General features: G+C 35.6%; 1 protein-coding gene across 5 annotated transcripts in view; it reads left to right on the top strand.

Moving 5' to 3' along the window:
• Positions 1-25623, top strand: part of USP6NL (USP6 N-terminal like) — a 238309-nt gene that overhangs the window by 198067 nt on the left and 14619 nt on the right. For 4 of the 5 annotated variants that reach the window (XM_037847962.1, XM_037847960.1, XM_037847959.1 and 1 more), the window contains 7 exons: positions 2159-2268; positions 4618-4666; positions 6511-6631; positions 9789-9883; positions 10496-10561; positions 10655-10754; positions 12809-12961. In XM_037847962.1, coding sequence (XP_037703890.1) covers positions 2159-2268; positions 4618-4666; positions 6511-6631; positions 9789-9883; positions 10496-10561; positions 10655-10754; positions 12809-12961 — 694 coding nt within the window. Of the gene's footprint in view, positions 1-1494; positions 1629-2158; positions 2269-4617; positions 4667-6510; positions 6632-9788; positions 9884-10495; positions 10562-10654; positions 10755-12808; positions 12962-25623 lie in introns of those variants that run through there. The other variant, XM_037847963.1, reaches the window with a different exon arrangement.

The following is a 25623-nucleotide window of genomic DNA, read 5'->3' as shown; positions in this document are numbered from 1 at the left end:
AAAAAGGCAAATCCACAAAGAAGAAGATGGGAGAAGAGATAACAGCTACTAATTTTTGGAGATTAGAATGCAGATGAATGTTTAGTAAACTTAGCAAACCTGAGAAAGCAAAATCCTAGGCTGGCAGTGGGAAATCAGTGAAGCAACCTGATTTCTGTCTTATAATCTCCAAAAGACTTGGTAATTGCCAACACCAGTTACACTGGAACTGAAGGTGAAACTGAAAACAGGGGAAGTGGGTGAAAATCTTAAAGCAGTTAGTGCCCCTGAATCCCCTCCCACATCCTGGCACAAGACTGGAGGTTTGTTATTTGGAAAGGATAAAACAAAGGGAATCTGGACTAGAGAGAACACAGGACTCGGCTATGATGAAAGCGGAGGAACTGAACATCCTGAATTGTGGACATTCCAGCCTTTTTCCTCCACTTGGCTCCCAGAACCTTGGCCTCCCAGTGCTTGTCTTCTAGGCAGGGGATCAGAAGAATGTTCTTTAGAGAATCTGGGGAATCTATGAGAAAAAAGCCAAAGTTACTGGCATTAGGGCAGCCTCAGTGAAATTGCCCTGCAAGCTCACTCTGCAATGAAGACCACAGTTGGGAAACCCACTCTTACACACAGAGCTTTCAATCAGCTTTTTAGTGTCCCACTTTTAAATATAAGCAAATTATATCATTATTCATTTGAGGAAAGGAGCTAATATGAAAAACAAGCCAAATCAAACAAATGGAAAGAGCAACGTCTAAGAAACAGACTATAGAGCAAGAAGAAACCATAAAAAAAAAAATTCACATTCAGAGAAATAAAGATGGGTACTGCAGCCATTAAACAAGTAGAGGATGCTATGAAAAAGGAATGTTCAAGGACAAAAAGAGCTTATGAATATAAAAACTGACAATAGAAATAAAAATCTTAAGAGGGTTTGAAAATAAAAACTGAGGAAATTTCCCACAAAGTAGATAAAAAAGGCAGAGAAGGAAACTAATAGAGAATACAAGAAAATTAGATTAAAGTCCCGGAGATTCCATGCTGTAATAATAAGAGTTCCAGAAAGAGAAAATCAGAAATGGGTGGGAACATGAGAAACTCAAAGGAATTGTAGAAGAAAATTTCTCGAAACTGAGAGAGACGAATGTGAGTTTTTAAGACTGAAAGGATCCATCAAGTGCCCTATCCTATGGATAAAAGTAAATCAACACCAAGTACAGAAACGTGGAATTTCAGAACACGAAGAGAGACTCCTACAAGCTTCTAGAAGGAAAAAAAAATAGATTTCATTATAAAGAAACAAAGAGTTAGAATGCCAACACTGGGAGCTAGAAGATAGCCTTTAGGGCAAAACTATTTTCCAACGTAAGATTTTACAACAGCCAAACAGTTAAATATGAGGCTAAAAGGAACAGACATTATCAGACATTCAAAAAATTTTGTCTTCCACACACCCTTTCACAGGAGCTACTGGAGGATGAGCTCCTCCCGATGAAGGCAATAAAGCAAGAAAGAAGACGTGAGACCCAGGACCAGGGGCCCACCACAAGAGAAAAACAAAGGGCAGCTCTAGGAGATGGTGAGGAGCCCCTGGCATCAGCCATGTACCCGGCTTGCAGACCAACCAACCCAGACTGAAGCAGGTCAGAAGGCTCTGGGGGAGATGTTGCCAAGAAGATGGAATTGGCAGAATACCTATTCTATTTGAACATCTCCAGGGGAGGTGTATGTACCTTAAAGTGAGTTTGGGATTGAATTAGTGACAATTTTGTAGAAAATGAAGCAAATCAAGAAACAAGACGATTAGCTCCAAGGAAAACAAAAATTTTGTGCTGGAAAGAAAAAAATCATAGCAGACTACATTGCTCAGCTGTGAAGAGCTTTTACATGAACTTAGTAATACAATTTCTGAAAAATATATCTATCCCAAACAAAAACCTTACTATATTGACAGGATGGGAGGGCAAGAAGCTGATGAGGGTGAGAGGAGGATGGGAGCATGGGTGGGAGGGAATCTTTTCATTATATACGTTTGTACATTGTTTTGATTTTTGAATCATGGGAATGATTTTCCTAAACTAAAAAAAATAAATTAATGAGAATTATTTTACTATTTGTCATAGACTTTTCAATAGCTGATTTCCATAAAAATGTGTTCTTTTTTTCCTCTTAGAAATTAAAGCACAGAGCACGAGGTTGTTCACCTGATATCAGACAAATTGACCTTGATGTCAACCGCACATTTAGGGACCATATTATGTTTAGAGACAGATACGGAGTTAAGTAAGTAAAGTTTAATATTATGAAATGTTTAAAAAAAAAAACCAAAGACATATATACATAGTCTTTATCAGAGTCTTTATTAACTTAAAATGTAAGTGTTTAGAATGGCTTGTATGGACTGTCATTTTAATTCAGGTCTAATGGTTTAAGCTTTTGCAGACGTTTGAGTCCATGTTGTATGAAACTTAGTATCTAATCTAAACTATATTTTTTAATGTTTTGACATAGTATATGCTATAAAATTGGTAAAGAATCATCTTAAGATCTGGGAATTCTTTAAAAATATGGTAGATAATTTTATTACAACACTTAGAAAATAAATGAAAGATTGTCTCTCTTCTTGAGAACCGTCAGTGATAAATTTGGCCATAAAACCTTGACCATATGCATAAATAAAACTAAAAAAGTAAGAAATTAATGAATATATTCAAACTACCTGACTATAATAAGGCGTTTCTACTCTCCATGACTGACACTGACTATATCATTGCTGTGGCAGCTTGTGAATGGGAGGTGCAATTTTGCTGACCTCTGTATCAGTCAGGGTTCAACCAGAGAAATAGAACCAGTAGGAGATACATGTTAAGAGATAACACTGCAAGGAATTGTTTTATGCAGTTGTTGGGATTATTGAGGAAAGTCCAAGATCTGTAGGGCAGGCTGTCAGAAAGGGCAGTCCATGAGGACGGACAGGCTGGAATTCTGGGGCAGGAGGTGAAGCTCCTGCCGACAGAATTTCTTCTTCCTCAGGGAAGTCTCGGCTCTTAAGGCCTTTTAACTGATTGACTCAGGCCCACCCAGTTTGTCTGGGATGATCTCCCCTACTTAGAGTCAGCTGGTGATGGCCTTGAATCACGTCTACTAAAATGCCTTCACATGTGCAGCAGCAACTAGCTTGACTGAATAACAGGATTGTAACCTAGCCAAGATGACACATAAAATTAACCATCACATTCTACCCTTTGGAAGCTTGGCACTTATATGTATCTCATTAATTTCCAGTAAAGATAATAACAGAGCTGTACCTCTGCCTAATACAATACAGCTATCCTGCTTACAACTGAAATGCTAACCTTTTCCCCACATGGAGAGGCTATGTCCTTGGATGATATTCATTCCTTTTCTTGATATCTTATACCTTAAATTCTGTGATATGAAGTTATCTATTATTAATACATCTTAAATTTAGATGATAAAGGGAGAAGAGAAAACAAAAATATTTGGTTAATATATATACAGTCAAACTCATAACAAAAAATAAGGAAGAAATGCAACCGTTGCAGTCCTCATTTCTGTAACTGGTCACATGGCTGTAGTTCATATTTATCACTACCTTCTTCCACTGCCCATTCCATGTTCCCTTTACCCTTAGCAAGCACCTCAGCTGGCCTGATTTTTTGCCTGGTGGGATTACCCAGACCTTCATTCCTGAAGTTTCTTGGCCATTGGTAGTCCTGCCTGGATTGGGTTGTTACAGTTTTCCATTGACTTTAATCACAGGGTGTGGTAGTACTAAGAGACATCCTAGGGGATCTCCCATAGTCCAGGCAAACCCTTCTTTACCTCTATTGTGTAGTGGCAGTCCTGTTTCCCCTTGATAGTCAGGATCACCCCAGCCAGTACAGTAATCCCCTTCCTTGCCTGTTGATTCAGAGGTGTGAGGAGCCTAAAGTGGCCAGGTGCAGTTTTAACTTCCAGTTCAATTGAATCATTGTTGTGTCTTCTGGTGGAAGCACTCCTTCTGGAACTAAAACCTGTAGACCAGCAGAGCTTAAGGTTGCAGGGACAGGAAGCAAATTTTTTCCTAGTGGATCACTAAGGGTAATAGTGAGTGGTGCCACTTCCATTTCTACCCCTTGATTCCTGGACCATGAATCCTGGCTATGGAAGAAATAGCACCATAGAGTGGATGCTGAGTCCAAGCATACATAGTCTTCTGGAGAACACTGCCCTAGCCCTGCAAGCTGTTGCCACCTAGTTGACAGTGTAACTGAGTTTTTAAAAGGACATATTTCACTGTTCTGTCAAGCCACCTGCTTCTGTGGTGATGATTTTAGAGTGAGATAGTTCATCCAAAGAGGGCAACAAATTAGGTAAGTTGTGAAGCCTTTTGCGTTTTCTGGTGTGTATTCTTTCATTCAGAATGAATGTTATCTAGTCTCAAATTTAGACTAAATAGAGTATTGTTTAAGTTAGATCATGGCATGCATCATTTCTTCATTGCAGTTATAGTTTTATGTGAATTCATCTGTTGATTTTCAGTCAACCTGTTGTTTAATTTTTAAATGTTTATAACTTAAAAAAATATGAAGTAACTGAATTGTGTTTAATGTATTTTTTTTTCTCTAGGCAACAATCCTTATTCCATGTTCTTGCAGCATATTCTATTTACAATACGGTAAGCTGGAGCATGCCTGCCCATAGTTCTGTGAGTTGTGTTCAGAGGAGCTGGAGGTGTTCTTCTGACACTGCTGAGAGGGCCTTTTAGGCTGTGTTTCTCCGCCTCAGGAATAGGCGGTCTCTGAAGTCCCAGGTGGTCTCTGTGGGTTCTGATAAGTCTCCTCTGGTAACCCCAGGGTCTTAGAGCAGAGCTGATTCGGAAGTGGCACACCACTGTTTCTTCGTCTTTCCAGATCGCTTTGTTTTGTTATGTTTTGTGGTTTTGTTGTTTTATTTTTATTTTTAAGAAAATAGGACAGAGAATGAGCAGGGCTAGAAGAACAGAAAATTGGAGATGATCCTCATGTAATATTGGAAATATGAATCTTCTCAGATTCTTCTCCCTGTCTCTCACCCTCTCGTTCCTTTCTGGCTCAGGCTTGGATAAAGAAGCCCTTAAATATTTACATCTCCATCTATTCCCCACCTTATTTGGTTCTTCCTTTAGAAGAGGACATGTGAAATGCCCCATGTCAAAGTGTTATTGGGCTCTGCTTCTAGGGAGTATTTTACTTAGTTAAAGATTAACTCTGTGTATAAATAAAACCGGGAAAAGCCACCTGCCTCTCATTTGTGTGGTGCATTGGTAGGGCTAGAATAAGTTTTGCGTGACTCCGTTGACATCTCTTCATGGCACCTGGGAGTTTGCTTTTCAGTATCATGTACTTACTTGCTATCTCCAGGAGTAGGCTCAAACTAAACTTCTGGGTAATAGAACATACTGTTCTTAAGGCATTTACCACTTTGGGGAGAGCTAATTTGTGGAAAGATTAATTAGTGTTAAATAAATGCTTGTTGACTGGGAGGACAACCTTTGAACTTTGGGGAATATAATTCCTGTTGTGATTAATTTAAAGTTACAAAGACCAGGAATTCACTTAAACTAGGGCAAGTTAACGAGGGGTTTATTAAAGGGTCGCTCACAGAAATGAAGCAATAGTTGAGCCTCATGGGAACTGGAGCTGGAAAGTAGAAGGCTCTCAGTGAGAAAGATAGCTCACCTTTTTTGCTTTCCCAGTGGGGCCACAGGATTGTATCTGTGAACTGTTTCTCTCCAGGGTGTCTTTCTTTGCCTATTTATCAGTTTTTATGTGGCTAAAATTGCACCCACAGACTCATCATGACCCTTCTGTTCAAATACATGCCCTTATCTGGTTATAATCTCTGGCATTGTTCAAATTTCCTAGAGAAGGAATATGATTAGTTACTGTTCAGCCAATTAATTGCTTCTCTGGGGTCAGGTGTCCTTCTCTGGTCCATCAGCTGTAGTTCATATGGACAAAAATGAGTTCCTAAGGCTGCATCATAAGCAGGGACTTTGGGGGAAGCGTGGGGGCAGTTCTCAGCAAGGGGTTGAAGTCTGGATGAGCATTCCCAAATGTGTCTACTCACAGTTCAGAAATCTAGAAGAGAGAGTACATCAAATAGGGAATTGTAGGAGGAGAAAAATTTGCCAGCATCCAAGCAAAGAACAGGAATATTGAGCTGAGAATCATACATATAAACAACCAAAAACATTAGCACTCTTTGTACTCTTTTAAAACAGTATTGAACAGAAGACAGTAAAAAATCAACTAGGTTTTGACTTTGTCTATTCCTCTGCATTTATTCTTATACATAGTTTTACTCTATTTTAATATGTAGCATAATACTATAAAGAAATTATAATATTTATTACAGAACTGCCCATTAAATAATGTGCCCAGGCATTTCTGGTATTTTATAGATTGAATTTTTATATGTGTCAATACATGTAATTTGATTTAAATATCCCTTATTTCTTTGTTCTCATTTACTTTTTAGGAAGTTGGATACTGTCAGGGGATGAGCCAAATCACAGCTTTACTCCTTATGTATATGAATGAAGAAGATGCCTTTTGGGCTCTGGTCAAACTGTTCTCAGGCCCCAAACATGCCATGCATGGTAAGAAAATCCCATATTTTATTGTAAACAATGAAGAAGGAAAAGGGAGAAAAAGATGAATTAAAGCAAAACCAAACTTTGGAATATGCCTGAAAGATAACAAACTTGATGTCCAGGGGCTTTTTCAGTTCATTAGTGTTTGTTGCTAATTTCTTATTTCATTTTTCTTTATTGAACTTTACTAAAGTTTTTTCCTTTGTTTTTTCTCATAGTATATTTTTGGCATTTGAAAATTCTTTCAAAGGAAACTAATTTAGGTTTCAGAAGAATTTCAGAAAAACTGTACTATATTGTAAGAAGGAAAAGGTGCCTTTGATCAAAACTTAGACAGTTATGAAATTATCATTTCAGTGAAATGTGTACCATTTACTGGCTATCATGATATATAACTCTTTGCCAAAGAGTACTAGTTGAGAAATGACACTTAGGTTTTTAACAGAATGGTACATAATAATTCAGTAGTTATATGTATCAAGTGTGTTTTTTTTTTCTTTAGTTCTTTCATCCATTAAATTGATGCCATTTTAAATAAAAGGCTTATCTTGAGTACTTAATATTTCAAAAGTTGCAGAACTGTTTGGTTTTTTCTAGTTAGGTTATTTTAAATACCTTTTCTTAAAGCATATGCAATAAACATTATTTTAGAGAGCTTGGTTGTAACTTTTTTGGAAATAAAAAGCAGCATTTGTCCTATTGCAGAAATTATTTTCCCAGTGCCATCCATTTAAAACATTGTCAATGCTAATTACTCCAAGAATAGACCACCTAAGTTCTAAAACCCCCTTCTCAAGTTAGAGATTATGTTCAGGTGGGAAGGTTAATCTCCAGCTCTTAACAAAGGTAAACTGAGATACACAATTATCAAGTCTGAGATATCACTGAAAAGTGAAGAAAGATTAGGTCTATCTTAGCATCTGTGAGCTAGTGGTTATTACTCAAGGGCATGTTATTCAAGGAAGTGTTTTGTGATGAACAAATGTTTACAAAACTTGAAAGTATGTAAATTTGTCCTTAAAAGTAAAATCATTCTTGTGAGAGAAGGCATACTGAGGAAAGATCCAAGGCTGACTGTTTTCAAGTCAGTCACGACTGTATTAGTGAGGTTTTCCAGAGAAACAGAACCAACAGGTTATATATATGTGTGTGTCTGTGTCTGTGTGTGTGCTTGCACAAGTGAATTTAAATATTAAGAGATTTATTAAATGAATTGATACTCACGTGACCGTGGGGATTGGCAAGTCCAAATTCCATAGGGCAGGCCCCAGGTTGGAAACTCTGAGGATAATGAAGTTGAATTCTCCAGTAGAAGCTGGTTGGTGAGGTAGAGGCAGGGATTCTTCTTTCTGAAGAAAGCCTCAGTTCTGGCTTTAAGACCTTTGGCTGATTGGGTGAGGAGACTTGCCTCGTTGCTGAGGGCAGTCTTTATTGATTATAGATGTAATCAGCTGTACAGGCAGTTAGCCGACTATAGATGCAAATCCATCTACAAAAATACTTTCAGAGTAACAATCAGGCCAGTCCTTGCTTGACCAAACAACTGGACACCATTAACCTAGCCAAGGTGACACGTGAAATTAACCATCACAACCACCAATTATAGGACTCTAATGTGTGTAGTGTGGAGCCTACCACATAACTTCAAGTGAGATTCTAGCATTTGCAAAATTGTGGCCTTTCATAGTTTACTAAATCTCACATTGTGACCATGTGATTTTTGTGGGGGTGGTGTACGTTTGTGTGTGTGCATGTGTGTGTATATATGTATTTGTATATGCCTATGTCCCTTAGTGATCCTTGCTGATTTTTTAACAAGTACTCTCTGCAATTATAACAATTTCTGGATACTTTGCATCCTGTAAATATGCTCCAAAATTAAGCCATCTTATTATGTTGAGTTGCCATGCAAATTGACTGGGAAAGTGACACTGATATAGCTGTAGATTTCTGTTTTATGAAATCATTTCACTGGAACATATTACAGGAGGAATAGTAATTCCTTAGTCTGGAAGTTTTTACAGACACCTCAGAAAACTTAGAATTAGTTAAGAAATAGTCCTGCCCACAAGATTATAAAGCAAAAGTTCTGACAGTGTTCCAAATAATATTAGTTCCTCAGGTTCTTGCAGAGACATGGTTTCATTTTTTTTGGAAGCAGGTGTTCTCTGGGAATAAAAATGGACTCCAAGATCAAATAAGTCTGGGAGACTGAGTTACACAAAAGAAAATAAGCTATTTATGTTCATAGGACAACTTAAAAACATTAATAAGCTAATTACATCATGAATATCCAAGAAAAGAATATGTAACATATGACATATATGATATTTCTCTTGGATTCTTTTTTAAAAACATATAGAACATCTAGTAACACCTTTCAAAAATAGAACCTAGGTTGTAAAATACTAATGTGGAGCATTCATAAAGTATTTGTCCTTTTAATGGATTTGTAAAGAATATCTAAAAGACACATGAATAAAAATAGAATGTAATGTACAATGTGAGAAATACACAAAATTAGTCTTTTAACTTATCATTTGTAATTAGTTCCTAGAAATTTTATAGATTAGGTTGTATAATCAGTTGGATGTAAATGTGATTTTTTTTTTTTTACATAATATTGATAGCACCTGTTTGTTTTAGCTGACGTTAGATATGAATTACAGAAAGAAGTAAGAAATAAAAACTTTGGAAAAATGATGCTGATGAAATTGTTAGAGTAAACCTGAAAAAAGTAATAAAATGTCGGTTATGTACTATCTTTGCAGTAAAAAAATTAATTATTCAAGATTATTCTAATCTATCAAGAATCTAGGCACCTAGGGTATGGCCCAATACCTGAGGAGAACAGATAATCCTGATAAATGGCTTCAGTTTTGATTTATTCCCTAGCTTCCTATTTCCCTTTTAACCCAGAAGATTGTGTCATTTTTTATATTTTATAAGGTTATTGGATGTCGTTAGCAAACAGATACTAGGCTGCAGATGTCATTACCCAAAGCTTCTACACAGTTATTTCGTTGATGGGAGGGAAAATATTTTGGTAACTACTAGGTGCTGTTTTATTTTTATGGTTCCAAATGAAAGAAATATGTTGCATTTTAAAATTGGGGTTTTTGTTGTTATTGTTTATAAAGTTTTGTTTTTATTTGTTTTTTAGGTTTTTTTGTCCAAGGTTTTCCTAAACTCTTGAGGTTTCAAGAACATCATGAAAAAATACTGAATAAATTTCTGTCCAAGCTTAAGCATCACTTGGTAGGTAGAAGTAACACTGACTTCCACCCACCTACACCAAGAATATAGTTACAATGATTAAGTTTGATCTTTGGTCCCAGTCACCTTGTTAATCAAGAGTGTCATCCTTTCCATTTACTATGCAGTTATAATTCCCAGTTGTTTGAAGAACGCTAGTATTGGAAAATTTAATATTGATGATCACAGCCCTGATTCATAGAATCACCCATCTTAAAGCTGATCAAACAATAGAGGTTTTTAAAACATAATTTCTTAATAATTTTAGAGATTTTTTTATTGCACAAAGTATTTTAAAGGTCATGCAAAACTTGTTCTTAGTGAACTGTAAAAATACTTTACTATAAAATATAGTTATTTACTAAAGTGAAGGTGCTTCATATAAAAATATATTAAAGAGAGTCAAAATATTGGATTACAGTCTATACAAGTAAAATTGAGGAAGAAAGAGTAAAAAGAGTAAAAATAGAAGTAATCCATGCAAAAGATTCCTAATAGGAAGATTTTATGTTTATCCTTGAGAGCTGCCTCCAACAGTTTTCTGAACTTTTAGTACTATAATCTCATATTTTGTTGCCTACAATCCAGAAATCATGAGTTCTTTGTTTTTTTTAGGATCAACAAGAAATCTATACAAGTTTTTATACAATGAAATGGTTTTTTCAGTGTTTCCTTGATCGTGTGAGTATTTTCAAAACCAACATGAAGTTATAAATATAACATGAGAGCAAAACTGTTAACTTTATTTCTGTTTTGCTTTGTTTTTAATTACAGACTCCATTTACACTAAACCTAAGAATATGGGATATCTATATCTATGAAGGAGAGAGAATTCTTACTGCTATGTCTTATACAATCTTAAAATTGCACAGAAGTAAGAAAATGTTTCAAAAATCAAGGTTTATTTTAATTCTAACTTCCCTCCCCCACCCTCATCCTACCTCAAACTCTCTTTCAGTAATAGTTTAAAAAATTCTTGAAAATTGATGGAGAATTACCTTCCGTTGGTAATTAATTTCATTGGTTCTTTCTCATAGTTAAAAGCTTAGTAGATCACAGAGGTCTTTGATTCTTTCTTCTTTTGAGTTTTATTTTCACATTTAAACAGTAGAATGTAACTTGATTATTTCATTAAAAATATTGTCGTTAATTGTTTGTTTCCACTGGGTCCCATGACTCCTTTTCATCAGTCTAAATCTCGAGTGTGTAATAGGAGGCCAAAGACCCCAGGCCTGTTAGTTGAAAGGGTAGAGGGCATTTTATATTACTGTTTCCTTCGTCCAGGAAAAAGGCTCCCAGCTCCCCACTGTAGACCAGAGATGGCGAACCTCCAGGTCCATCTCTCTGCTTGGCTGTAGAGAGCATTGTGACCTCTGGGGCAAATGCCGTCAATGTCTGTGGCTGAACAAATGCAGCAAGACTTTAGGTTGCAATATTTCAAAGGCTCTTTATAATTCAATGTGATATGCCTTACTTTGAAAAAGGAAGAAATGAATTTTTCTTCATAAAAATGAAGAACCTTATTTACCTTTTAAGTCTCAATTCAGCCTTAAAAGTTATATGACTCCTCTTCTAACTATGCAGAGAAGAAAATCATTGAAGGCTTTATCTAGGTCATAGGACATAGTTTTACATTCCTTGTATACTTTGCTGTCTTATGTTATTCTTGAATGATTCAGCAGCTTCCCAACTAATGATAAGCTAATTGAGTGCATGTTTTTTATATTTTTTTCTCCCTACCATGCTTAGCATTGTTCTGAGGACATGGCAGGTGCTTTAATATTAGATTGTTTGATTGCTTACTTGAAAAGAATGTAAATAATGCCAGATTATCCAAACTTTACATAGGAATGGAAACTCCCCTTAAAAATGCTTATTCTTTAAAAGAAAAGGATTCACAAGTGTTGGCAATTTGTTTTCCTCACACCCAATCCTTGTTACTCCAACAAACAAACCAAAGCACCAAAACAAAACATTTGGCAATGAGTTGTTCCAATGAATTGTTACACAAGGTGAATTTCTTTTAAATCAGTTAATCAATCAGTCTCTCTCCCCACCCCCTCTCTGCTCTGTTCCCCTCCTCCATCCTTCTCTCCTCCTCTTATTTCCTTTTTTTCCTTCTGTATTAGAACTGACCAAAGTATAGAACAAAAGTATAATTTTTCTTAAGAAGGATAGTTATTAGTTTTATATTCCTAAACAGTGAGAAAATAGAAACATATTTGGAGATATTATTCGAGGTTCATCACAGAGTGGTTTTAAATAACAAAAAATTAGAAGCAACCTAAATGCCCATTATTAGAAGAGTGATTAAGTAAATTATAGTGCATATATACAGTGGACTCTCAACAGCTATTAAAAGTGAAGGTATGAAGTCATATCTTTTGAAGTGAGATATGTCAGTGAAACATTATTGAATTGGAACGAAAGCACATAGAATAATGTGGGAAGTGGAATTCATGTTTGTAAATTGATATGCATATGTGCATCTACTTATAGGGTACTGCATAGTGGGATCTTAGCTGATTTTTACTTCTGTTCTGTGTATATTAAGTATATTTGGCTAAGGCAGTAGGGGATACATATCATAAAGCAGAAAGACCGCAGGTCATCCTGGAGTGACCTCTCTGTCTCTTGTCTCCGAGAAGTTCTTCTCCTGGGGTTAATACCTAGGGTAGAGTTTTTCTTAAACCAATGAAGAGTATTCTTCTTTTTTTCCTCAGTACGAGTATCTGCTTTCCTCAGCTTGCTTTAACATCAGGAAGTATTTTTGTCTTCCTGTGTCTGAATGATATTCACAGTGCCATATTTAAGTTGTATGCTATGTGTGCCCTTTTTTAAAGTACTGCACCAGAATAGAGTATATAATCGTTTCAACTAAAGTAGCTGTTGACTTTGCATTTTTATTTCTTTCATCCTAATTTTTAGAACATCTAATGAAATTGTCTATGGAAGAACTTGTAGAATTTCTTCAGGACACTCTGGCAAAGAATTTTTTCTTCGAAGATGACTTTGTAATAGACCAACTTCAGATTTCTATGGCAGAACTAAAGCGAGCAAAGTTAGATCTCCCAGAACCTGGTAAGAAATATCCAAATACTTTATGCCTAAATTATTATTAAGATTTATCTAAATTATAATTACGATTGGAAGACACAGGCACAGTCAACATGGGACATCTCTTCTTCGAAGTTTGAATATTATATCTGTGATGACATTGCTGTTGTTTTTTTCTTATTTTAAGAAAAGGCAAGTATATGTATTCATTAAATTTACCTCTTCTAAATAGAATAACTCCACTATTCCTACTTAAATTTAGAAAGCTTGGTTGGCAAATAATATTGTTCACAGTAGGTTGTAACCATGGTGCTTTAAATTAGAATAATAATAAGCACTTTTTACATTCATCATTTCATTTTGTGAAACTATAGGCAATAATAGTGTAAGGAAAAGTCCCCCTTTATAGATGAGGACACTGGTAACTTAAATATGAAGCTGGAGCATCACTAAATAGCATTACTGGGACTAGAATCCAAGTTTTCCAACTTCTAATCCAGTGCTCTATGCAGTATGTTGCAGTGTAGAACCGTGTATGTTATTCACTTACTTCAGAACATTTATTCAGCATCCTTTAGGTCCTCTGTGCTAGACAATGTGCTGGAGATTTAAAAACTGAAAAGACCTGTGTCTTGCTCTCCGGATGCACACAGGAGAGGCAAAATTTAAGCAAATGATAACAAATAGAGTGTGAGTGGGCAATAATCGAGCTGGATAGAAGATAACTGGGGGAGAGCCAGAGGAAGGGTAGTAGAGGACAAGAAATGAGGAAGACTAAAGAAAATGTAGAAAGATCATTGTTAGGAATAACTTCTAAAGAGTTTTAACCAGCTATTACTTGACAATGTTGATTTCCTAAGAAAAAGTTATTATTTTTTATTTTATTTTATTTTATTATTTTATTATTTTTTTCCCTTTTCTTTTCTTACCTTTGTTGCAGTATTGGGATGGTAAGGGTGTAGGGAAGTGGAAGATGATGGCTGAGAGGTGAAAAGAACATACTGTCAGTTATACCCTCAGGTTGCTTTGGATTTAGCATTTCCCTATCATTGTGGCACATACTTGGATGTCTTCTTGGATCTGTCTGAACAGAAGGGCAATCAGAAGTGCATTCATGGAAAACACATCTTTTCCCCTTTGGCAAAAATGAAGATGTTCTGCTTTTAATTTTTTAATCAAGGGGGTAGTCTAATCAGTGCTTCTGTGAGACCTGTTCAGAGTCTTCAGGATTCACTGGGTAACAAATCCAAACAGCAGTGACTGAGCGTGGGCCCAGGCCTCCTTCACGGCATCGCCTTTGCAAAGTAAGGTCAGCCCTCCAGTTCAGTGCAGTGATGTCCATTTTCTACTAATGAATTCTTTCCTGTAACAGGAAGTGCATTTGGAGCAGCAGTTATTATACTCTTGCTACTTTTATCTTTATGTGTTAATATCGTGTCTCTACTTTTTAAAAAGAGTTTAAATATCAAAACCTGTGTATTGGAGTAGGGTGGTGGTGGTGGTGACAGCAGCAGCTAATAACTATTGAATGCTAGCTGTGTGCCACACATTAGATGCACCGTCTCATTTAATCCCTAAAAGTCGCTGTAAGAAAAAGTACTCATCTTCATCTTACAAATAAGAAAGCTGAGTAGAAGCAGTTTTTAAGATCTCTACTAGGAAATGTAGAATGAGGATGGAGAGTGGAGTGAGAGGATAAAGGAAGGGGGCGAAGTAAATAACAGCAGAACCACAGGCCAAGTGTGGGCCGATCCTAGAGGTGGTTATGAGAAGGAGGAGCCAGGCAAGGGGTCTCTGTGTTTCATGTCTTTTCATCTCTTTTCTATTACTAAACCATTTTCTTTTGAAACTTTTTGCCATGTGGCCTGCCCCTTGTTTACTCTCTTTTAAAATTAATGATGAGCTGTATATGTGAAACATTAAGATAACTAAATGAACATTGTACCAAGAAATTTCCATATCACATCTAACCTTATAAAAACATACCAGGAGTAGGTTATTTCTATTAGGCTCCTTATGTACCACTTCAGTTCATATGCTCACAAATAAGATAGGATGGGGTCTGTTTTCCTAGCCCCTCACGAAAACATAGTGTTGTTAAATTTTTAATTTTTTTTTGCCAGTTGATCAGAATATCCCATTGTTGTTTTGATTTGCGTTTCTTTAATTTTGATGAAGTTGAGTGACATATATTTCTTGGGCATTTTTATTTCTTTTTTCTGTGAATTTTCATGTTCATACTCTGTCCGCTTCCCTATTGGGCTTTTCATACAAGTTCTTGGTAACTTAAGAAGATTGGTCAGTTTATTATATGTATTGCAGATGCTTGCCATAAAATTTTTAAAATTCTATCAATCTTTTTCTTTATGGCTTCTCATTTTTGTGTCTTGATAGAATCTCCCCCCATGCTGTATGAAATGTTTTTTAATTACCTATATTTTCTCTTATAAGTTTCGTGTTTTTATTTTTTATGCTTAAATCTTTAGCCCATCTAGAATTACTTTTTAAGGGATGATGTAGATTCAGTTTTGCTTATAGTCCAAATAGCTAGCCCTGTGGCTTAACAGCATTTATTGGCTTATTCACCTTTCCTCTCATGATTGAAAAGACTGTCTTTATCATAAATGTTTATTTATGTATGTGTATACTTATATGTGTGTGTATATGCATATAAAATCTTGGCTTTTTTATTATGTTTCATTGATCTCTATTTTTCAAGTTATGAACAGCTTTAAAAAAGAATTCACTAGTATTTTATTTGAGATTGCATTGAATTGAAAGACAAGGACAAGTTTTTACTTCTCACTTGTTTAGGTTTATTTTTATGTCTCTCAGAAGAACATGTTTTCTTCAAACAATTATTACATATTTATTTTTCCCAGCCTGACCCCCTATTCCTTCAGGTAATTGTATCTTTTTTATTGCTCTTGTAAGTTGTATCTTTTCTTCTATTTTTTCCAACTAGATAGGAATACTTTTGTATATTTTTATGTTATTTTTGTAGCCAACATGTTTGATTCTCTAGGTTTTCTAAGTTCTAGATATATAATCATAACATTATTCATGCTTCTTATTCTTTTTTCCAGGAAAATATTAAGTAATAGCAAGAAGTGTGGGCATCCTAGTTTTGGTCTTGATTTTAATAGGAATGTTGCTTTTCATTAAGAATATTTATTTGTATCCTCTCAAGAAAGTATTCAGCTATTACTGTTTTCTAAAAATTATTTTTAAATCAAAGTGGAAGTTCACTTTTTTGAATGCAAATTGGGCAATTTTCTCTTTAGAACCTTTTAATTTTATGAATTTTATTAATGGATTTCCTGATAGTAAGCCATCATTACATTTCTTGGATAAACTTTACTCAGTTTTGAGATTTTATTCTTTTTAGTTACTGTTGATTTATACTTGCTAATATTTTATTTAGCATCTTTTGTTGTTATTCCATCTTTTGTTATGTTAAGTGAGATTGCTTTATAGTTAAGAAATACTTTTTATATTGTTAGGTTAAGTTAGGTTAGCTTCATAATTTGAAAGCTTTCTTTCTCTGTGTTCTGGAACATTTTGTATAGCATTAAAATTGTTCCTTAAAGTTCAAAAATATATTGTGAAACTGTCTCAGTCTGGCATAATTGTTTTTTGGGGGAGTTGCTCTTTGGTAACTTTATTCTTTCCTGGTCATTGACTGGTTTGTTTGGTTTTGTCTTCTGAGGTCAAGGTTGGTCATTAGCTTTTCCTATAAAATTGTTCATTTCTGGTTTCTAAATATATTGAAAGGTTTTGCAAAGTAATCTCTTATTGTTCTTTTATCTTTGAATCTGTAGTTGTCTTCCATTATCGTTTCCAGCTTTATTGTGCTTTCCCTGTTTCCTTGATTAAATTGTCCAGAGTTCAGTCTTCTTTAATTGGTTTGTATCAAGAATCAGCTCTTGAATTTGATGATTCTGCTCTTCTCGGTTTTTTTTCTTTTTTTGATTCAAGTCAAATAATTCATTTATTTAATATTTTGGTGGGTTTTATAATATATGTTTAAAGACATGAATTTTCCCTTAAGCATGGCTTTAGCTGTATCCAATAGGCTTTTTGATATGTACTATTTTCATTATTGGTACATTCGACACTGTCTAGAGTTTAAGTTTTGAGTTTTCAATTAACTCAGTTTTTTGAGGGAGAATTTTGTGTGTTCTTTTGAGGGTTTAGGTTTTTTTTTTTTTAATTTTCTTATGAAAAATTTCAAACATACAGAAAAATGATAGAAAAACGTTACAAATGAATGCTCATATACCCAACTCATAGACTCAAGTATTATTAACATTTTCTGTATTCATTTTATCTATGAATCTTTTTTAGTTGTTACTGAACCATGTTTAAAAACTTTTATTATGGAACTTTTTCAAGCATATTCAAAAATAGAGAAAAGTGTATATAAAAGTATGTAACTGGGTACAAGTATTCAGCAGTTTTGAGGTGAAAATAAAGACATCATGAGACTTCACCCCTAAATACTTCAGTCTCTTGCCTCCAGGAAACACGGACCTTCTCACTAACTACAATGTCATTATCACATCTAACAATTAACAGAATTCCTGAATACTCTGTAATACCAAGTCCATATATTATTTTTCCAACTTTCCCCCAAATTACCGTTTTTGCTGTTTTTCTCAAATCAAAATTTAATCAGAAACCACACACTGTGTTTGTTTGATATACTTCTTAAATTTCTTAATCCAAACAGTTGTCCCTTTCTTCCCCCATTGCCCCACCCTTGCCTTCTGGTTTTCTTTGTTTTCAGTGACACTGACTTGTTGAAGAGATCAGTCCAATTGTCTTGTGGAATGTCCCACATTCTGTAGTTGCCTAATTTTCTTTCTTGATGGCATTTAACTTGTTCCTCTAGCCATTATATTTTCTGCAAACTAGAAGATAGGTCTAAAAGTTTCATTAGATTCATATTATGCAAGGAGACACATAATGGCTAGTTTTATTGCTAATTAGTGATACCAACTTTGATCCCTGGGTAAAAGTTGGTGACAGCCAGATCTGTTTATTTTTAAGTAACTTAAAAAAGAAAGGGAGGAAGGGAGTTTTCAACTGGCAAGTAATCTGTGGCATGATGTTTGCCTCTGTATAGATTCCAGTTTTCTTTTAACCTTTCCCCTGATGTTTTAGCTTCTGTTGCTAATCTTTATGTTGAGTGAAATATGAAGCTTTTCTGTTACTTCACCACACTTCCATCCTCCCCTTCAGAGGTAACTACTCTCGGCACTTTGGAGCATATCCCTCTAGTCATTTTCCTTTGCTTTTACTTATAAACATGTATAAACATATATATTTCTATAAGTGTACATGGCTTTTTTGTAGATGCTGTTTATCAACAGAAGTTCCCTTCTGTTTCCAATTACCTGAGAGTTTTTATCATGAATGGATGTTGAATTTTGTCAAGTGCTTTTCCTACATCAATTAATATGGTCATGTGGTTTTATTCTTTAGACTGATAGGGTGCATTGCATAATTGATCTTCAAATATTGAGGCAGCTTGTGTTTTTGAGATACACGCCACTTGGTCAGGGCTTTTTATTTTATATATTGCTGGAGTCTGTTTGCTAATTTCTTCTTGAAAATATTTGTGTCTTATCTCGAATGCATGTTATTGGTCTGTAATTTTTTTTTTTTTTTTTTGTACTTTTTTTTTCTGGATCTGGTATCAAGGTGATGCTGACCTAATAAAATGATTTGGGAAGCAGTCCCTCCTATTTTCTGGAAGAGATTGTGACGAATTAGTGTTATTTCTTCTTAAAATATTTGGAAGAATTCTCCAGTGAAATCTTTTAGGCCTAATGGTTTCTTTTGCAGAAGGTTATTGACCATAAATTGGTCCATTTCATGTAAGTTGCCCGATTATGTGTGTAAAGTTGTTCATAGTATCCTCTCATTACCTTTTTAAAAAAAAATATTTTTAAAATTTTGATTTTTTCATTTATAATATGAAGTTTAAATACATGAATGATTTTTATCATAAGATATTCTCAATTGGCTTCTCCATGAATCAAAAAACCACACATTTAGTAAGTTAAGAAAAATCTTGTGTTAAAAACTCTCTTCAGATACAAAAAGCCAAAGAATATCTAGTAACAGAAGAAAACAAAGAGTAGCATCCAGTGTTCACACACTCAGAAAAACCAGTGTAAGTTTTACTAAGCCTTCTTTTAAGTTTTTACCCCCCTTTGTTAGAGAAGTTGTGGGTTTACAGAGCAATCATGCATAAAATACAGGATCCCTGTGTACCACCCTATTTACCACCCCACCACCAGCACCTTGCACTGGTGTGGGACATTTGTTACAATTGATGGTAGCACATTTTTATAAATTATACTGTTAATTAAAGTCCATGGTTTAACATAGGGTTCACTGTTTGTGTAGTGTAGTTTCATGAATTTCTTTTAAAAATTTGTATTCTGTTACCATATATACAATCTGATATTTCCCCTTTAATCACATTCAGATATATAATTCAGCGCTGTTAACTGTGTTCACAGTGTTGTGCTACCATCACCACCATCCATTACCAAAACATTTCCATAATTCCAAGGAGGAACCCTGTGCATTTTAAGCCTTAACTTCCCATTCTCTTATTACCTTTTAATATCTTGCAGAGTATGTAGTAGTGATATCCTGTTTTATTCCTGATATTGATAATCTGTCATTTTTTTTTCTTTGTTGGTTTTACTAGAGGTCTATAAATTCGATATTTTCAAAGAGATAGATTTAGTTTTGTTGATATTTTACTTTTGTTCTGTTTTCAGTTTCACTGATTTCTAGACTTTATTATTTTCTGCTTGCTTCAGGTTTATTTTGTTCTCTTTTTCTGGTTTCTTAAGGTGGAAGCTTAGATAATTGAATTGCTATACATTCCCCATTATCCACTGCTTTTGGTATATCCCAGTATTTTGATATGTTGTACTCTAATTTTTGTTCCATTTTCTTTTTTTTCCCTGCATTTTTATTGAGGTATAGCCACATACCATATAGTCATCCAAAGTGTACAATCAGTTGGTCACAGTATCATCATGTAGCTGTGCATTCATCACAACACTGTTTTCTTTTTAATGCTTGCAGAATGTATCATAGTATGGGCATACCATATTCACTATTGACAACATTTAAGTTTCCAAATTGTTGTTTTCATTTTCATTCTCATATGCGAATCTTTCATTTTATGTATAATGGAAGTGCTGGATCAAATGAGATAAGTGTTTACATTTTTGAAAGATTCTCCCTGACAGCTCTGTAGAAAGTCTTTACCAGTTCTCTCTCCATGAGCAGTACAGGAGAGGGCCTTTCTCCCCTCATTCTCACAAGTACTGGACACACTGGATAAAATTAATTAAAATTTTTTTTTCTGATTCTGATGGGCAAAAATATGTTGTTTTCATATGGTTTCCTTTGATTACTAGTGAAGTTGAGGAGCTTTTTATTTGTGTTTACCATTTAGTATTACAGATTGCATCTTTATCCTCTTGGCTAATTTTTCTATAGGATTTTTAATCTTTTCCTCATTGACTAGTTTCTTTATATATATCTGGGTATAAATTCTTTAAATATTTGACCTTGTTTATGGTTCTTTCATCACATAGAAAGTGTTAATTTTTGTATTGTCAGATCTTTCGTCTTTCTATTTATAACTGATTTGTCTTCATTTAGGAAGGAGTTTTATTACCTTAAATATTATTAAAATTTGTAGTATATTTTTTTCTGATATGTCTAGAGTTTAACTTCTAGTTTTTTGGGGGTTAGGGATGGGAGTAGTGGTGAAGTGGGGGTTTTGGTTTTTATTTCTCTGTAAATTGCTAGCCAGTTGTCCCAACACCCATTTTTGAGTAGCATTTCCTTCCCTCACTAATTTAAAATGCTATTTTATCATGAACTAAGTTTGCATATGTTTATCTATTTCTGTCATGTATATTCTGTTCTGTTGATCAGTTTGTCTTCTTAGTTTACTCCCATTCAATCACCACCGGTGTTTTAATCACCATAAATTTATTTTAATATGCTTTGGAATATAATAGGGATTTGGTTGAGATATCATAGAATTTTAGACCTAATTGAGGGAGAATTAAATCTTTACAGTACTGTTTTCTTATCCACAAACCTTTACATTTTATTTAGGCTTACTTTTATATATTTATCACCTTTTAACGTAGCCTATACGTTTCTTATTAGGTTTGCTCCTAAGGATTTCTGGTTTTGATTGCTTTTATGAATGGAGTCTTGTTTTTTCTTTTATCTGTTCTGATTATCTTTTTTCTGATGTGTATAAAAAGTGACATTTTTGCCTCTTCCTTTCCAAAACTATGCCTCTTGTTTCTTTTTGTTACCTTGTTTCTTTGGCTGGTAACTCATTTACAGCATTGGATAGTAGTGTTAATGCTGCTAGTTGCTAGTTTTATTGCATTTCAGTCAGAGAATATAATCTGACCTATTCAGAATTTACCTGTAAAATCCAGTCTGTTACATTTCATGTGTTTGCTACTTTAAGGGATCTGTTTATTCTTATGTCACCGTGGTTTTAGTCTACATTTACTGTGTGAGCCTTCTCAGCTAGTCCGTAGCCTCCACACACCCGTGGAATGAGCACCCATGCTTTGTGCCTGGCCTGACCCCTCTGTGTGCTTCCACCCTCACACTGTTGGTGCTTAACCACACATGGCAGTCACTCTCTCTATTAGGCAGAGTACAGCATTCCTTGAGGGCCAAGACCTGTCTTTGTATCACCAGCACCTAGTACATCCAGTCAGTAGCTTTTGCATGAGTTACTGACATTCTAATGTATTTTTTAAATTGTAAAAACCTACTGTCTACAAAGATTTAGCATGAGAAAGTTTTGGGGGATGATGGGATTGGTCTGAATCTTGACTGAGGTTGTGGTAACTTGAATCTATACTTGTGTTAAAACTCAGTACTGTACCCACACACATGCACATGTCCATTTTATGCATATTAGTTACGAAAACTACAACTTTGGGGTTTGGGGTGGGTTTTCATCTTTTATTTGTTTATAGGATGGAAATGAATGTTATTCATATAGGCAACAATTTTTTTGTATATGTGAACTGAAATTCTACGAAATACAAAAGTGCATGCTTTTAAAATTAAATTTTATTGAATTTATTTCTATTGAATTTATACAGCATTAAATAGGTATATAGTGAGAAATGTTAAAATAATTATCTTCTTTCTGCTTCCGTTATCTTTCAAGTTTAACTACTCTGAAAAGTCAAGCCTAAGCCTAACTAGTATAAGTAAAAAAATTTTTTTTACTTTCATAACTGTAATTTAGAAAACAAATTTTCTTTTCTTTTAATCACCTTGTTCAAGGCTAGTATAGTGTTCAAATTGTATATTCTTCAGGCTAATGGAATATTAAACAGTATGAAACCATTTGATTTTTCAGATATAAATTTGAAATCAGTAATTTTGTGGCAATATTTTAAAACTCACTTGGACTTAATATCTGATCTAAAAGGGAAGAAGATGCTCCTACTAAGTTGCTTCTTTCCCAGAATAATTTTCCTGACAGTGGCCCCCATCATTGCTTCCTGAAAGCTGTTAGAACAGTCACAGTACATATGTTCTGCAGTTGAAACTTAAAAGTAGACTGTTGCTCACAAGGGAGAGCACTTAGAGCACTTCCCTGTAATTATATGTCTCTCATCGGGTACAAAAAGCTGTTAATGCCTCTGAGGCGATTAGCTGGAAGTCTTGTAGTTGAGTGCAGTGCCCACTGGGTGGGGACAGAGACTGGAGTCTGGTTAAAGGGGGACTTGCAGGGCACACTTTCCTTATATGGATGAGTAGGGTATTCTTTTTGTTGGTCTTTTTTTTTTATTAAGAAAAAAATGCTATTTAAGAAGAACCAACAAAATTTTGTTTAAGAAGAAAAAACAAAATTTTGCCTTTAGTCTGAAATATACTGTTATATTTCCTTTTATCAAGTACATTATTCCAATCACTGGCACTGGCACTAAAAATATTCACCAATGCTGTGACTAAACACTGGGGAATATATCATTAATAGGATATTTTCACAGAAGTGTCCCCTGTTATACCAGGTTGAAATTGCTGTGATTTTCTATCCTTTAAGGATTAGAGCAGTAACTTTTCATTTCAATGCTTGTATTTTCAGGGGTAAGAAGAGAATAAAATTTTAGGCATGAAGCTGTAGTGGCGTGAGCAAAAACTTTATGATGTCTCTTGAAAAAGAGGCGCAAAATGAGAACATGGATAATAAGTATTATGTTTCTATACACATCTGTTGTGACATCAGTTATGCTTGAATCTTTCAGTATACTTAATTGCTTAGAGGTGAAAGGAGGTATTTAAATCTAATTAAGGCCAGGTATAGTGATATTTGTATATAGGTGTGCATGTGCATGTGTGTGGTAGTTCCAGTAGACTGAGATGGATCTACGAAGAGATTATTGTACAAAGATGCTTTATTTGAATCTATTTTTGTGAAAAAACTGAGGAGAATATTTATCAGCATATGAAAATGTTACTGGTGATGGCATTTGCCTTTGTTACAGCATCTACACAGTCTAGTAATAGTTGAATAATTAATCTTCAAAAAAGAGTCTGTTTTCTGATGAAGTCAAGTAGATTTTACTTCTTAATTTCATAATGACAGGTCAGATAGGCTGGGCACAGAGTCCTTGAGTTTTGGTGCCACCATTGGAATTGAGAGGCCTCTGCTCTGTCCAGTTTTTGTGAGGCATGAGCAAGTCCCTCTCAGATGTGAGAGTGGCAACCTGCCTCCAGTTCCAGTGACCATCTCCACTTTCTGCCTTCCCAATTCCTATTTCCTCTGCTCTCCTTCCTTCTCCTTCTGACCCTCTCCAGTATTCCTCCCTCTTCCCCCACCCCGCCCCCTCTGAATTTTTTTCCTCTCTTCTACCACATTGGCCCCTCAGAAGCCCTCTAGTTGCCCATCTGCCTCCTTGCTCCCGTCTCTCACCTTTCTTCCTTCCCACCCCATCCTTTACTCACCTCTCTTCCCCCATTTTCTTTTTTCTACCTCTTTTCCTCCCTGCCCTCTCTCCAGACAGCCCTTCTCCCTCAGGCAGTGTTGCTCTAGGGCTCTCAGGACCTTCAGTGATGAAATGCACACGATGTCTGTACATTTCTGAGCATTTTGCCAATGGTATTCAAAGGTGTTAAGCCAGTTGTGGAGTGACTTCCATATGGAATAATCCAGCAGTGTTGTCAGAGGACACCTGTTCCTAAGATAGATATCAGTGGGGCTTCATGAGCCAGGTATTGGATCACTTGTTCATACTGAGCTTGCTCCCTAGGGGAGGATCTCTGTAGAAAGTAGGTGTGCACTGGCCTCATTTTAACTAGACCAAACCCCAGCACTGCAGTCCAGTCCTGAAGCCCTGCCCTCCTCCCCCCACCCCCTACCACACACACCACCACCAGGGCCTCTGGCTAAGCTGCTTTACTCTCTTTAAAATTTGGAGGAATTGATTTTTTTTAAAAGCGCTTACATTTTAGGAGGTTCTTTCTTAGATCCCTTTCTATAGCCTCTTTCAAATTGCCTTGTCCTTTTCCATGCTTATTAAAAATCTTTTTGGGGGGCTGTTCTAGTTTGCTAATGCTGCAAGAATGCAAAATGCCAGAAATGGATTAGCTTTTATAAAAGGGGGTTTATTTGGTTACACAGTTACAGTCTTGAGGCCATAAAGTGTCCAAGGTAAGTTGTCAACAATTGGGCATCTTCACTGGAGGATGACCAATGGTGTCTGGAAAACCTCTGGGAAGTATCTGCTCCAAGTTCTGGTTTCAAAATGGCTTTCTCCCAGGAAGTTCCTCTCTAGGCGGCAGCTCCTCTTCAAAATGTCACTCTCAGTTGCTCTTGGGGCGTTTGTCCTCTCTTAGCTTCTCTGGAGCAAGAGTCTGCTTTCAACGGCTGTCTTCAAACTGTATCTCATCTGCAGCTCCTCTCTCAGCTCCTGTGCATTCTTCAGAGTGTCCCTCTTGGCTGTAGCAAGCTCGCTCCTTCTGTCTGAGCTTATGTAGTGCTCCAGTAAACTAATCAGGGCCCACGCTGAATGGGCAGGGCCACACCTCAATGGAAATCATCCAGTGAAAGATCTCGCCCACAGTTGAGTGATCACGTCTCCACGGAAACATCCAGTCACAAGTCTCCAACCCAATCAACATCAGTACGTTTCCTGCCCACACAAGACTGCGTCAAAGATAATGGTGTTTTGGGGAACTTAATACATTCAGACTGGCACAGGGGCAAAGAGACCTTATCCTATAAATGTTTTTATACTTTCAAGGTATTCGCCATGTACCTCCTCCAGAGCCCTAGTTCTTAATGTTATCGCTTAGAAATGAATTAGATGCAATATCATTTTATCTCCAATTGATTTCTCCCCCCAAACTGTGCTATATCTGGTTTCACACTATGTGGATTTGGGGTTTTTATAACCATTTTTTTCCTGGATTGTTTATATGGGCAGTGTGTTATTAATTTATATGAATTCAAACCATGAACATTTTGTCAGCACTTCCTTGAAGTTCTTTTCTATTTCTTTAAACTGTAGGAAGGAATATAAAAGAAGTCACAGGTCCTCTCTAAATAGGTTATGGTCTACTAAGAGGAAAGGGAAATGTATTATGGGCTA

The sequence above is a fragment of the Choloepus didactylus genome, chromosome 8, assembly GCF_015220235.1.
Source record: "Choloepus didactylus isolate mChoDid1 chromosome 8, mChoDid1.pri, whole genome shotgun sequence".
Taxonomy (NCBI): domain Eukaryota; kingdom Metazoa; phylum Chordata; class Mammalia; order Pilosa; family Megalonychidae; genus Choloepus; species Choloepus didactylus.
This window is presented reverse-complemented; position numbering and strand designations above follow the sequence as displayed.